This window comes from Mustela putorius, unplaced genomic scaffold, assembly GCF_011764305.1.
Source record: "Mustela putorius furo isolate JIRA1106 unplaced genomic scaffold, ASM1176430v1.1 tig00000151_pilon_pilon_pilon, whole genome shotgun sequence".
Taxonomy (NCBI): Eukaryota; Metazoa; Chordata; class Mammalia; order Carnivora; family Mustelidae; genus Mustela; species Mustela putorius.
The window spans coordinates 8,542,010-8,558,308 of record NW_025421296.1 but is presented as its reverse complement, the minus strand read 5'-3'; the positions used below and the strand labels follow the sequence as shown (position 1 = coordinate 8,558,308).

The following is a 16,299-nucleotide window of genomic DNA, read 5'->3' as shown; positions in this document are numbered from 1 at the left end:
GCTTTGGTAATGTGTTTCATTTTTTAAAATATCATTTTTTTAGTAAGAAGAAAAGATGGTTATGTTTATTAAGTATTTCCCCAAACAATCTTGGCATAACTTTTTAACACCTGGATTCTGATCACAAAACTGCTTTGTAATATCCAGTGAGCTCTACAGGCCAACTGTTACAGAATTTCACCCTTCATTTGTAAAACAAATTCTTCCTCCAAACTCTGACTATTTCCATTAAAGGAGAACCTAAAGGTAGACTCATTACTGAGTTACTAAATTGGAAATAAAAGGCACAAGAGAAAGAGAAAAACGTTTGTAATCAGGCCTATACAATTAAAAATCCTTAAATGTTACATCGTAACTATGATCCTCTCTGCATTAGAAAGGGTCGGGCCCACTTTGAAAGGCAGAATACAGAATGGGAGTGATTTCCCTTTTTAAGATGACAGTTGAGAATAGTGAATCTCATATTCTTTGAGTCTGTAAATATGTTATATGGTCACACTGAAAGAATGCAGAATATTACCTTAATGTTTGCTATCTTGCTGTAATAAAATAAACGGCCTTATTATAATAGAATTAGTAGGAGCAACCTGCAGCTTTATATTTGCCTTGAGGAGCTACCCGATTTTCGTCATACGAATGTTATTCTTTTCCACTGGAGACATGGGTGTAGACACCGACTTTTAACATCAGTAACGTGAAGGACCGATCCCAGGCTAAGGAAGGCCTTTGTACACCTCCCCCTTTTAAACCACTGGTCTTCAAACCACACGAGTTCCTCTAGTGAATGTGGGAAATAATTAGGAAAAGGTATCTGGGGTCAGGGAGATAGAGAAGAGGAGTCAGATGAATGATAGCTCAGGCTACTGATGTTTTGTGGAAGAAAACTGTAGGAAAAGTAGAAGCTAAAAGAGCACATTTGAGCCTTGGAACAACACGCCCAGTTTAGCTGCTGAGTCTTGGGTAGAGGGGAGGGCTGAGTCCTGAGAGGGGAATCACGTATGTCCTCTGATGAATGGGATTTGTTGTGCATAGCCCCTAGGGAGAGAAATCACTTTCTGAACGTCTCCTCTGGGAAATTTCATCTCACCAAGCAAAAGAGTTTATAGTATTGAAGCCAGGTGTGTAACTAAGAATACACACAGGGATGATCAAAGTAGAGACAGGGGTATAGGTGTGTCTTGGGGTGTGGCATCAGGGGTGGAACTGGAGAGGCATTATAGCTATGAAATCTGGAGCAGGGATAGGGCTGGGATTCCTGGTCCATATGTAGTTAGTTTCTCATTCAGCAATGCTCTGCTGAGTGGAAAAGTGAAGGCATTGTAGAATCCCACCATGAATGTCCAACATCAACTGGGAACCACATCTTATTTTTGGGAGTGTGACAGCAAATTGATCTGTGGTAGGATAGAAATCAGCTCTAAAATCCCAAAACAACTCTATTAGGTTTTCAATAGAATCACAAAACACATTGTCAACTACCCTGTTACTAGGGAGATGGATGTTTTCATTGAGTGCACAGAGAATGTTTCAGTGATGTATTTTCTGTCCTGGAGGATGACTCTTGCAACATGGGGCTCCACATGGTAGCCCTGTGCCTTCCTAAGAAATCTTCTCTGGGCTGGCACTCTTGAAAGGGATGTAAGAAAATGTGTAGAGAATTCAGACTGTCAAAGGTAGCTTTGGCTTACAGAGAAGCAGCCTTGGGGAGAACTGGGGTGGGGGGTTGGGTTCTATGTTCCTTGGCTACTGGTTCTACCATTTCCATCATAACTGGTCTTGCAGCGTGCTAAGTTCCAGTCATAGTAATTCTGTGTAGGAGCCCAAGTAATCTTAGACAAACCATTCGACAGAGTGAGGCAGTCTGTTTTTGTTCTCTGCTAGATCTCCAGTGTCTACAACAGTGCCTGGGATACATAGAAAATGCTCAACAAACACTTGTTGAATGACTACATGAATAAAGTTGACTATCTGGCTCTATTTCATAATCTACAAAATTTAGATGAAAGTATCCATGAATATTTAGTAGACCAAATGAGAGAAATTATGGGAAAGTGTTCCTGAAAGAGGAAGAAACTGTATACATTTAGATGTTGATTGATATTCACGATATATAGGTACTTCTAGATATATATAGCTTTGAGATTTTCTGTTTCTTACCTATTTCCCTGGATCTGATGAAGAAAGGTAGAGATCTCTATCAAGAATCAGCTATGAGGGGCACCTGGGTGGCTCAGTGGATTAGGCCGCTGCCTTCAGCTCAGGTCATGATCTCGGGGTCCTGGGATCGAGCCCCGCATCTGCCTCAGCATCCCTGCTGAGCAGAGAGCCTGCTTCCCCCTCTCTCTCTGCCTGACTCTCGGCCTACTTGTGATCTCTCTCTCTCTGTCAAATAAATAAATAAAATCTTAAAAAAAAAAAAAAGAATCAGCTATGAGACTAATAGGTCATTACTACCATTTGGTATCCTGCAGTAATTACAGCTGTGTCTAGATAATCACTTCAATGACTGTAACATAATGATGATGCTTGGTTTTTTTTGGACAAAAAATTCCAGATGACGACAATGGTAATGTAGTCCTAGGTTTAGAAATACGGGATCAATATTGCATCTTTGTTGAGGGCTACATCTATGTACTGAACTTTTGGCTCTCTCTCCATGATTCCCATCCACCTCAAGACCTTCTGGGCTCTTTCTGCCATGGCTGAGATGCAGGATGTTCCACGTGGCTCCCCTAAGCATGGTCCTCAAATATCATGGCAATCCACACCAGAAGGAAATAACCAGGCATCTGGTCCCATTTAACGTAGCCTAGAAATATGGTATATGAGGGTTTGAATAACATACTCTGGTGGTCTTCAGGGAATGGCTAAGGGTAGGAACCCCTTAAATCTGAGGTTCATTTCAGCAAAGAGAGTTTTGATGACCAAAGGGTAAATAGCAAGTGCTAAAGAGAGGTGTGGACAGTTTTCAAAATACTTTCAGTACTCTTTTTTTTTTTTTTTTAAGTTTTTACGATCACATTGGCAACATTAAGGTATGATGTCATCCTGGCTGGGACATGCCAAAGCCCTTCCAAAAGTAACTACAGTATATAAACGTTGAAACAAAGGAAACCAACAGGCTATTTATGAAGGAGCGATAAAGAACTATAAAATGATGTGAAAGTCTCCTGAAGTCTGGTTCTGATGGACACATTCTCAGCCTTAGTTCTGGCATCTGAAAAATTCACCCCAAGTCCTCCAAAGCCATTTTTTAAAGAATGCATGTGCATTCTTAAAGCACGTGGGCTCCCACTCCACTATGCATTCTTTCTTACCTGTTTTTGCTCTTCTCCTAAGCCATCCCACATGGAAGCCACGATTTTAGAGACTTCACCAAAGGTAGCATTTGGATTTTGGCCCTTGATGGCAGCCTGAGTATCGCGAAAGAATAACGCGTAGGCAGACACAGGCTTCTGGGGCTCATTGGGGTCCTTCTTCTTCTTCTTTTTGGGGGTTTTTGGCTTTTTCCCCATATCAGAGGCAGGACGCTTCTCTCCACCGTTGATCTGAAATAAACATCAAATCAGAATTACGGAGGAACTGAGAAAATCTGGCAATGTATCATACTGCTCTCCTTCGAGACTTACACAGACATACTCACTCACACTCATCACACAAACCCAGACATTCCCGGGGGGCACTTGGTTTTGTCGGTGCTGTTTTTCAGGCAAAACTAACTTCATATTTCCTGTACTTTTCATATTTATCCTTCTTTCAGCCTCATTTACATAACTTTAACATAGGATTATTGGCTTTTCATAATATAATTATACCACTAAATATTATCCCTTGTCTGTCAACTTTTCACTTTTCTCACAAGGGCTGCTGAATGACAAGAAGCATTCTAACTGTGACAACAGCAGATTCCCCCTTTTGCGTGAACAATCTAACGTGTTTTATTCTGGGGAGTTTATCTTCTTCTTCCTAAGTATGATTTTCAAACCATGGTGGGTGACACGTCCAAAAACAAAGTTGTATGGCTTTTGCTGATGTCTTTAAGGCCTAGAGAATGCTGTTGGGAAAATCTTGCAGTGCTCATGGCTTTGTGACCAGCATAATCTAGGGAGATCTGTGATGCCCAGTGGAACTTTCTGCCACAAGGGTAAAGTTCTATAATCTGCATTATTCTAAATGGTAGCCACTTGTCACGTGTGACCAATGAGCATTGGAAATGTGGCTAGAATAAATAAGGAGCAAAATTTAAAGTTTTATCTCATTATAACTGCTTGAAATTTAAATAGTTATAAGTGCCCAGTGGCCCCCATATTGGAAAGCACATCTCTGGAAATGAGGCTCCAGATTCTAGACACTTCTAGTAAAGCTTTGTACTCAGTTTAAAAATTGACTCTATTTTCTCCGTTGTCCTAGAGGGTGGATATTTGGGTGCTTTTAATGGCTATTCTGATGCAAGTGGGAAAAGATACACTGAATGAAGACATCTGCATTTGAATATTACCTTTGATATTAACGAATTAATATGTGATGTCACTTCACCTCTATAGAGTGGGAGATTTGGGCTAAGATTTCACTCTAGCTCTATAATTCTGTGACTCTACTTGAGTAGCAGATAGTGCTGAGTCTGTTGGGATCTTCTTTTCATGCTGCTCTCTGCATAAATGCGCATGTGTGTGATTTCCCGACATGATCACGTGAGGTACTACATCACTACATCTTCACTTTCTGCTGCTGTTGCTTTTTTACTCTCTGCAAAGATATATACGAACATAAGTATTTCATCGGGCAAACCGCTAGACAGGGTAGTTTGTGTAAAGCAACTGTCAGCAATGGATTACCAGTGGTTATGCCACCAGAAGATTTAGACTCATGCCCTCCTTTACTATCCTTTATCTCTGTCATCTTGGGCAAATGATATAATTTCTCTGGGCCTCCATTTTCTCTGCAAACCAGTTCAGCTCCATTTTGTGATTACTGAGGTGGTATATACTTGTCGTTGTTTAAAACTTTAAAATGATATTCCAGTGTTAAATACGACCTGGTGGAAACTTAAGAACATCCACTGAGTGATTGGAAAGAAATGACCTTAATATTAATTTGTGAAGTCATGTAGTCATGGCTTAAAAAAAAAACATATGCTCCAAGAACCAAGGAGAGACAGAGGAAAAGCTATATGAATTCTTGGGCTTTGTTTTTAGTGAGAAAGATAATTAAAAGAATATCATTTTGAAATTGTCTACTCAAGGAGATCAAACTTCCCCCATAGGGACAGGATGCTTTGAACCTGGCAAACTAAGGGAGATTAACATTAGAAGATAACTTTCTCAGGATGGATCTGAGGGGTGAGGGAAATCACTGGTCCCCATGTGAATCTGTGAGAAGTCTGGCATGTTGGGACTGAGCTGCTACTGGGCAAACTGGTGTTAGCGCTAAACTAAACATGTGGACAAGTATGATCTAGAACTGAGGCTCTCAAATATGGTTGCCCGTTAGAATCACCTGGAAACTTCGAAATAATATCCAGATGCCCAGGCTTTACACTAATTAAGCATAATGCTATGAATAAGAGACCCCGGTTCAGACACACCCTCAACTCTAGGGTACTTAAGTACTTAAGAGACAAAGCAAACAAAAAAGTGAATTTTCTCTTTGCTCCTATTGGCTACACTTAGCCATATCTTTCTTTCTTTCCTCTCTTCACAACTAAACTCCTTCAAGTTGCTGTCCCTGCTGGCTGTAGGCAGTCTCTGCAACTCGCCTCAGGGTGCCTTCCCCATCTATTTAGCTCTAATAAATCCCCAAGGGCCCCTTTGCTAACCTCAATGGACTTTTCCATCTTCCCCTCACTTGATTTCTCTCTCTGTGAATGCTCTTTCTTCCAAGGGCACCTGACATCACTGTCTTTGGCTCTTACTACTACCTCGCTGGCCTCTCTCTTTCCAGAATCATCTCTTTGTTCATCCTCCTCCACCAGTCGTTCAATTGTAGCCTTCCTGATGTCTTTTGCTGTAGACCATCTTCTCTTGTGAGTTTGTACTTAGGTGATCTCATAGGTATGCAGGGTTTCCATTATCTTTTTGGGTGGATGACTGTCAAATTCATTTTTCCCCTGAACTTTGAATGCATTGAAACAACTGCTATTTGACAATTGTATTTGCAAGTCTTATTAAAGCATCTCAAACTCAGTCAAGTTTGTGTGATTCACTTGTATCTCCTTGGTAGCGCATATCAGACTTGTAATTTATTATGTAATAATTGATTTGTTAGATCTTCTGCCCCAGAGCATAAGCATTTTTAGGGCAGGCAGGTACCCGGGTGATTTTGTTCACTAGCACTTCTCATGGTTCCTGACACATAGTAAGTGCTTAACATTTGTTATAATAGTAATAAAAATTATAATCAAAAATAATAATGTACCTTAAAGAATGAATGAATCAAAGCATAAATGGTTTCTGTAATAGGAAATTAAACCAAACTAATTTCCTTGAGAACTTTAAGACAGTATGCAAATATGTGGTAAGACAGAAAACAGAAGATTTTAAAATATTTTTGAAAGTATTTGACATGTTAACAGTAATGTCTCTGGGCTATACACTGAGTCTTTATGATTTTCTTCTTTGCATTTTTTATAAGATTCAAGTTTTGTAAATATGACCGTTCCTATATTCATAAGAATAAAATATTTATTAAAAAGAAAAATAGAAAAGAATCAACAAAGTCCACAATGAATAATATTAAAAACAGAGGGAATATGACATTAGAGGTCATATTGCATCAAGGATTGGAAATATTTGGAAATAGGGAATAAAGTGTATGAAGATGAAGCTTCTCCATATGGAATACTACCTTGATATTTTATTTAATTTTTTTGATATTTTATTTTATTTATTATTTAACCTGGAATTATTTTAAATTTCAATTAAGAAATTAGCCAGCTGACATATCCAAACCTCTATGATGGCAGATTACATCTTTTTGGAAAATAATCAACTGTCAATCACAGAAGTAAGTATCCCCTGATGCAATGTACATGCACTTCTTAAAAGATTTCTCCAAATTTTGTAAATAATTTCCCAACTCCGCCTTCCAGAAATGTCTTTGGATCACTGATCTTCATGCTGCTTTCCTTTTTAAATTGTTATGTGGATGGGAGGGTGCAAATTTTAGATCTGCTGAATGTGTGATGCTGTGTTGCAAAAGAAAGGAGAACTGCCCTCTGGCATCTGATAACATGGCCCTACTCTCTACAGATGACCCAAGGAAGCAGGATGACCTGTGAGACCCAGTAAGAAGTTCTATCGAGTGTATCAAAACCACAAATTATCATGTTGAAGTAATGTACGGCAACCCTGTTGGAAACACCAAACAATTCTCAGCAACCGATCCATTTTATTGTCTGGAAGCTTTCCCTCTTTCCTGGCCTGTCCTATAGGGTTAGGCAGATGTAGTCTTGCTCAACCCCCATGATTTGTTTAGTAGAGGCAAGCACTTCATGAGTCCTTCCTCCCATTTTCAAGGCTCAGGAGATGCCATTTATGCATTATGAGGTGTAACTTGGGGGCTTCGCCTATCTACCCGATGGAGTAGCTGAGAGCCCTATGCTGTGAGGGTGGAGAGTCTTCCCCCTCCAACACCAGTCTACTAGCCAGTGTCATAGCATTTCATCTGCTTGGTCTTCACTGTGCCTCAAAGCAAGAGTATATCTATATGCCTTCCTTTTTTTTTATTTAATTTTTAAAAAGATTTTATTTATTGGAGAGACAGAGCTAGAGAGTGCAAGTGGGAGAGAAGGAAAAGGCTCTGCAGGGAGCCTGACCTGGGGCTTGATCCCAGGACCCTGGGATCAGGACCTGAGCCAAAGTCAGATGCTTAACGGACTGAGCCACCCAGGTGCCCTGATATGCCTTCCTTTTAAATATTCATGCTAACCTCTGTTATCTGCCACTCAAGGAGATACCAAAGTATTCATGTCTCAAGATTCACTGCCTTTCTCTCAGTAATTAAAGGAGGTCACTACAGCTATATTCTCGGATCATGCTATTCGGACCACTTACAGAACCGTCCGTATGGCACAGAACTAGGATTTAAACTAACGCCCTTTCACTACAGCTGACAGAGAAGAAAGAGCAAAACCAAAAACAATGCATGAAAGATGTCTATTTTTTTAAGAAAATGCAATGTGCTTTGAAAGGAATCATTTATTATATTGCTCTGTGTTCTTTGTATAAAGACTTATTGGGTGTGTACATTGTCTTTGCTTTTAGGCTGCAATAGAGTGGAATGAAAATTCCCTATTATGGTTTGTCATCTAATGCATCCGAGTCGCTGGGCAGTGGTATGTGAAGTTCAAGGGTGTCTACCACCTGAACCTCCTGATGTGGGGGGGGTGTCTTATTTTTTATTTTGCATTTTTCTTGTGTTTCTGTGGGTACAGAAATGAGCTATTATTTTGCTTTATTTTATTTATTTAAAATATTTATTTATTTGACAGAGAAAGAGCACAGTAGGCAGAGCGGCAGGTGGAGAAAGAGGGGGAAACAGGCTCCCTGCTAAGCAGGGACCCAGATGCAGGGCTCAATCCCAGGACCCCGGGATCATGACCTAAGCGAAAGGCAGGCTCTTAACCAACAGAGCCACTCAGGCGCCCCGAGCTGTTATTTTAGATTTTGTGTAATGAACTGGCTACTTGTAAGGCCTGTAGAGATAGTTTCATTGCACTTTTGAAAAACACGTGATCATTGCTCATATGCAAAGCTTCCTTGGAGAAAAAAAATGTTGTTATAATTTGGATGCACTTACATCCCAGTAATAGACTGCATTTTAAACGATACCTGGCTCTTCTGACCACTGGCTATATGGGATGTACACAATGATGGATATGATTGTGGTGGAAAAATTAGCTAAATGGATTTGTAATAGGTCCCTGAACCTTAATTTTGAGGATTGTCAAGATCCTGAATTCCTACGTAGATGGATGAAAGCTTATCATTCTACATCCTCACTTTCTAAGAGGCCCTGACTTCTAGAGTCTAGAGCAGCATTGTCTCACAGAATTTTATGGAAAGATGGAAATATTCTCTGTGCTGTCTGAAAGGGGAGCCATTAGCCATAGTGGCTATAGAGCCACACCTGATAAAGTGCATTTTTTATTTATTCAATTTTAGTTAGTTAAATTTAAATGTACACAGTCATGCATGCTTAGTGGTGACTCTATTGGACAGTATGTCAGTGTGCACTTGGCGTTTTTCAGACTGCAAAATTTCTGAAGTCACCAGGGTTTTAAGCCTAGAGAGTTTAACTGGATCCCAACATCATAGTCTTTAAAATAGAGAAGAAACCATCTAACACCAAAATAGAAACTCCCCATGACGATGAGCGCCTTGAAAGTAAGGACCGGGTGCCATTCATCTTTCCTTTCTCCCAGCCTTGGGGTGGGGTCTCCCAGGCAGTAGATCACCAAACATGTCCCCTGCTGTGTCCCACAGCACTGGGCAAAGGCGCAGAGTTCTGAGACAAAGGACCTTTGACCACACGTATATAAGTTGTATGACAATCCTAACACCTATGAACATGGCTAGGTTGAGGCCCTGCCTGTCATCCTGATCACCTACAGATTTATTTCACATTCAATTAAAACACTAATGAATAAATAAAGACACACACAAATGCTTAAATAAATATTACTCTCCCATCAGCTTTACAAAGATGCATCGGCCTTCTGCAACTGACTTGGAGACATCGATTTATTTCTAAAATCCCTAGAGGTATCCTTAGGCTTCTGGTAATCCACTCCTGTCATGTCATATTGCTTAATTATAGTGATGTATTTAACTTATTTATCACAAGAAAACAATAATTTTTCACTTTAAAAAAGCGTGTGGTAATGCTATTGCTTGGATAATACTTCTTAAGAATACAGAGCACAGGAGTTAAGACTCTCAAGGAAAGAGAATCACTGATATTGAAATGTCCCTGGAGAAGTTAGAAACGTCTATAAGCATATTTAAAATAAACTGCCGTGGTCCCAAAGCCTTTAATGGAACTGGGAGAGCTGTTTAATGCACATGACGCTGCAGTAATCGCTGTAGTTTAAAATAGATTTTAATCAAGCACCATCTGCATAATAGGCTGAACAAACAACACAGAACTCCACTTATAACTCTTATCATATAAAGTAAATATTATAAAAACTTTGCCATAGAAACAGGGCATATCATAGCACTTTTTGTGATGGTGCTGTTGCTGTAAGTGAAAAATTTTCACTCTACTTAAATACATTCTCTCTTTCCTTTCTACACTATGCCGTCTAAAATCCCCTTATGAGAATAAATTCAAATAAGCATGGAAAGTAAGTCATCTAGTTACTGTGAAATCAGCAAGGCTGTAATACTTCTTTCATTTTGCAATCAGGTTTATTATTATCATTAATAATAACAGTAGATTCAGTGACTCAAAACATCAATTATAAAAAAACGTTTATGAAATGCCTTACTTTTGAAATGATTCACAAGTATGAATCGGTATCACAGTTTATAAAGCAAATTCATTTTTAAGGATCCTTGATTCTGCCAAATATAGCTGAGTATTGTTCTAGGATGAGTTTAGCAAAGATACTCAGTGGCCTTCTGTAAGGCTAAGATTTTTAGGCTACTGTCCAGAAAAATTACTTTAAAGCGAGGGACAGAGTTGATTGCAATCACATATAACTCTCAGTTGTATTTATCAGTTTTGTTGAATTCACTTGGTCTTTTCCAAATTTGCCTGAGTAGGGCAATATGTTCACTTCTTATTCTTCTGGATCGAGAGAATGCACAAGAAGGCTGGCAAAGGGTGCTTATGTTTAAAATGCCAGGTGCTTATGTTTAACTTTATTTTATTTTATTCATGAATTAATGAAGTGTGCTCAATTATCCAGGGCATGAATTATCTAAGAACATATATGCCTTGAAAATACTTTCTCCTAGTATAATTTAATTACTAGATGGGTTTTAGGAACAACTATTTAGAATCAGGTACTAAATGGCTGTTTGACTGAATTTTATGATCTTCCCCTGGAACTAGTTCATTAGGCTCAGCCTTAACCAATGGGATACCTTCTTTTTGATAAATGAGGAGTGTGTATTTTTCAATGGCTGGGGTCTAAGAAATTCTTTAAAAGAATCGTACGTATTCTATTATATCATGTGAAGTGTTGAACAATCGCATAATAAACACAGCTCAGCGTGGAAAAATCCCAGACTTTGCAGTCCCAATTTGCTGTCCAGTTGCTAGATAATGTGATTTGACATTTGCTTGATTTCACTTCGTGTTTGTAGAAACCTGTCTGCTTATCATTTTTAGTTTATTCAGGAATCTTGCCTTCAGAACAGTGGTAAATAAAAAGCACTTTTTAAAAAGGTTATTTAATTGTTTCTCTAGTGACTTATCCTATTTGCTTTGAGAAAACAAAACAAAAACAGAAACGACACTTCTTTCTGTCCACATGGTGAAGAACATGTGTTGGTGAACTAGCAGATTAGTAAGAAACTCTTAAAAGCAAAAAGTAAGTGAAAGCAGGAACTCAAAGGAGTAAGCAGAGTACTGAAGGCAGCTTTCTTTCATCTTGAAGATAGTTGCTGAGCCTGGTAAAACTGAGTCAAAGGCACGGCAGATAATAGACAAAGCTCATGGCTGACCAAAAGCAGCGTGCTTAACAGGAGGGTTCCTATCAAAGTCAGGACAGAAAAGAATTAGGTTCTCAGTGCCATGCTGGGATAGAACGACTTCCCCTGTAAGCACCCCCTCAGAATCTGCAAGAAAAGTACTGAGTCCCAAGTGGAAATTATCTTTTGTGGTAATTCACCAACAGAAACCAGCAATTTGTTAAGGATTGATACCTTGAATACATAGTACTTGGGTGACCTGAAAAATGTCAAGCCAGGAGGGGTTCTAGATTGTAATGGTCCAAGATGCTTGGTAGAAGCAAATGCAAATCATCCTTAGAAGAATCTCTCCCTTGGACCACATCTGATAGAATCCTCATAAACGTTCTAATGAGCATCAGCTCTTATGCTAAAAGACAAAAATCAAAATGGAATATGGCATCAAAACCAAGCCCCAGCAGCAACTACAGATGATAGAAGCAGACCTCAAAAGACTTAATGTGTTGGAATTAGCAAACTGCCAAAGAAACAAAAGGATAAGATACGTGGAGAAAGAACAAGCAACTCAAAAGGCAACCCAAACAGATTTGAGAAGGAGCCAAATAAAACTAGAAATATAAAATAATTACAATGAAAACCGCACGAGATCAGCTTTAATTTCTGATCACATCTAGCTGAAAAGAGAATTATGAAGTGAAAAACTGATATAAATACGTCAATCAGAATATAACACAAAGGGGCAAGAAAATATGAAAGAAAGTCTAGCCCGTGTCTTACCAGAATTACAGGGTGACAAGGGAGCAAACATGGAGTAGAGTCAATATCTGAAAACTGGAATGGCTGAAAATTTCCTGTGACTGATATAGAAAAGAAATCCTAAATTCACAATAAATTTAAAGACCCACACACATCGCAAGGAAGCTGCAGGATACCAAAGACAAGAGAAGATCTTAAAACTATTCAGAGATTAAAGGCAGATTACTTTCAAAGAAAAGACAGTGAGGCAGTAGAATTCCCAAAAGAAATACCGAAAATCAGGATGTCATAAAGTAATAGAATATCTTCACTAGGATACAAGATAATCAGTATCAGTCTAAGATTCCATACACAGTAAGAGTACTTTTTAAGGCAATTATGTTCCCAATAAATCCTCATGCAAGAAAAATTTAAAGGCATAGGGGAAAATGATGTCATATGGAAGAAAATACTAAATATTAAAAAAAAATCTACCAGGAAATAATAATCAAAATCATGTCCACTAAGGGTCTGACTCTTGGTTTCAGCTCAGGTTGTGATTTCAGGGTTAGGAGATGGAGCTGGAGTCAGGATCCTTGCTCAGCAGGGATTCTGCTTAGGATGCTCTCTCCCTCTCCCTCTGCCCTTCCCCCCATCTCGAAAATAAATAAGTCTTTTACAAAACAAAACATAATTCCAATCCTTACCCATGAGAATGAATAAAAATGAAAATACCGAGCGTTAGGAAGGCTCTAGATAAATCCTTGTAGAAACGGATAGTGGCACAGCCATTCTAGAAATCTGTTTCACAAGGGCTCAATGTGTAAATATCCTATGATTTGGGTTTTTTCATTCATATGCCCCCAGAACTATGTGGCCTGCTCCCAAGGACATGTACAAAAATGATCATAGCATTACTCAGATAGTCGCAGACTGGAAGCTGTCCACATGTCCTACAACACTAGAATGGAAAAAAAAAAAAAGGGGGCACCTGGGTGGCTCAGTGGGTTAAGGCCTCTGCCTTCGGCTCAGGTCATGATCCCAGGGTCCTGGGATGGAGCCCCGCATCAGGCTGTCTGCTCCGCGGAGAGCCTGCTTCCTCCTCTCTCTCTCTCTCTGCCTGCCTCTACAGGCAGAGAGAGAGAGAGATGTAAATAATTACATCATTTAATTAAATTATGATTAAAATGACAATAATAATTATTCCAGTACAAATTGGAAGAGAGGTGTTGGGAATTAAATAGTTTAAGAAGAGTGAAGATATCGATCAATATTAGAATTTTTCACATTTGTGCATCAGAGGTAGCTACTAAAATAAGGAGAAAGGATAAAATTTCCAAGATTACCATTGAAAATTATAGAATGAGAAAAACAAGAACAATCTTAAAGAAGGTAAAAAAAAGAGAAAGTAAAGAGAAAAAGAAACAGAGAACATGTGGGACAAATAAAAAGAAACAGACTTAACTGGAGAAATAAACCGAAATATTTTAGTAATTAGATGAATATAAATAAAGCCAGTTTCATTTAAAAGTAAAGATTGTCTGACTATATGCCATTTACAGGGGACCTATATAAAACTTAAGGATACTTGAAACAGAAAAATTGAGAATAAAAGGAAGGAAAACGATACACTCTGATTCTTTGCCTGTCATTTCCCGAAAGGGAACACTGTGCTGAAAATATACTTCTAATGCCAAATACTTTGAGTGTCTTACAGTGTCTGTTGTATTACAAGTCCTGGATTACAGGCTTAGAACCACAAGCTACCCAAGTTTATATTTCTTTGATGTTTTACTGTATGTCTAGTTTATGACTTTAGGCTGTCAACACAGCTCTGTAGCAATGAGAACCATGGAAAGCGTTTATAAGGTGATAATTTATTTTACTGATGTATTTACACTATTTCTCCCTGTCAAAACAAACTTACTTCTTTTAATTGTTCAATTAGATAAACTGCATTTAATACGTAATTGCTTACAAGAGCTCAAAGTGTGAAGAGAGAAGTTTTAAAAGCTTTTTTTTTTTTTCTTTTCCCCCTGGTATGAGACCAAATATTCTTTTTTGGTTCTCTTGTTAGAAATGATTTAAGCGATCTTTTTGACTTAATGCTCTTTCACATTAAAGTGGAGCTGTGGTAGTACAACATTCCACATAAATCTTGCTCACATATAAAAGGGAAAATTCCAGCTTAATCTTTTACTGTGATGAAGAATGCTTGGGCATTTTCATCAAGGTGGTTGGTTTTGTTTGTTTGTTTGTTTTGTTTTGTTTTTTGTTTTTTTTTTTGTTGCCATTTAATAAATATAAGTTGAATAAATGGATAATCCAGTTTTGGCGTGGAGAGAAGGTGAAGAACAGTGTGCAGAGCTGGAGTGGGAAGGTAGATTTTCTGGAGATGGAAAATACACTTACACTAAATATGAACTTGAACTTGAGAATGTCTATATAGACAAAAAGCTATTTTAATGAGGGCATTCTTGAGAAATCCATCCCTTAGCCTTCACACATAGCCAATTCAAGAATATAACACTACAGAATATAAGTTCTACTCTACAGTGCTTGCATAGTCATTAATAATGAGCTATAAATTATTTTACGATGTGGATGTTGAGTGATTGGATGGGATACACAGCGGCAAAGTTTCACACCAGCCTGGAACTTTCTAACATACAAATTCATGCTTCAGCAAAATTACAAGATATGGACCTTATGAGGCAAGAGGAAATGGCAGAATCTGTGAATGTTAATCATGTGAATTTCTGGTTTCTACTCAGTCTTCTCGTCAAATAAGTTGAAGAGTGTGGAAAATGTTATTCTAAGTAAGACAATCTTGCACAGAATTTACTGTCAGAAGATGTTAATTTTGCATTAATTTCCTGAAATGTCAGCAATGAATGCTGATAAAGATATAATCCAGATGCACAAATTGATCTTTAATGTAGGCAGAACATGAATTTTTTCCCTTGCAGTAGGGTACATACAATTTATGTTTGGGACATTAACCTGAGTTATCCATACATAACCCAGTATCAAAATCACTGGTCACAAACAAATTCTTGGTGTTCACATTTAGGTTCTGGTACTCATCGACTGTTAGATTCCATTTAGAATAATACACATTTTCTTAAGAAGATTATCTTACCCTCCAAATGATCAGCTAAAGGTCAGGCTGTCACTAGCCCAATAAATTATATATATAATATCAATTATTCTCCTGCCTTTTGCCTTACTTCATGGGTCACTGACCAACAGGGAAGAGCTTGCAAAGGCGGAGAGGACCAGCAGGGTCGATGAGGTTGAGGAGCTCTTCTAAAAGGTAGCCAGGATTTGTTCTAATCAGGGGTGATTAAGATAGCAATAAAGAAATGACTGTCAGGAAGGAAGTTTATATTACTTATTATTATATATTACTTATATACCTAGAAATGGAAGGCATAGCCTAGCATTCAGGATGGCTTAGGAGGCACACACAGAGAGAGGGCAGAGCATGAAAGCAACCCCAGATCCTTTATTGGATTTTTTGGTGGGAAGGAATACGAAACGCAGGGTAGGTATGCTGCATAAGTTAAGGACTGGCTACACTTTGAACAATTTCAGTGGACCATGGGCTACAGAGGTGGTTCCCAGTTGTCTGGTACCGGGTCCTGGGGTGACTTAGGGCAATGAGAAAATATTGGCTTGTTCTGAGTTTGACGAAGGAGATGACAGGGTATGGGCTCTGGACTGGTTGGTTTATCAAAAGTGAGATCACAGGGGAGTCATATTCTCTCTCTTGGAATTAGCTAGCAACTGGAAGGCGTAGTTTTTTTAGGATCAAGGTCTCAAATGCCAGAGCATTAAGAATACTGAAAATAATAAAATACAGTCAATGCAGCAGCCTTGTCTTTGTCATCAGGCTCAAGAAATCTGAGTCACTATTTATCTG

At 38.6% G+C, this 16,299-nt stretch overlaps 1 protein-coding gene across 3 annotated transcripts in view; it reads right to left on the bottom strand.

The window, feature by feature from the left end:
* The window catches only part of TOX (thymocyte selection associated high mobility group box), a 300,451-nt gene that overhangs the window by 29,840 nt on the left and 254,312 nt on the right, over nucleotides 1–16,299 (bottom strand). For all 3 annotated transcript variants that reach the window (XM_004768782.3, XM_004768783.3, XM_013064718.2), the window contains one exon: nucleotides 3,318–3,548. In XM_004768782.3, the coding sequence (XP_004768839.1) occupies nucleotides 3,318–3,548 (231 nt within the window). The remainder of the gene's footprint in view (nucleotides 1–3,317; nucleotides 3,549–16,299) is intronic.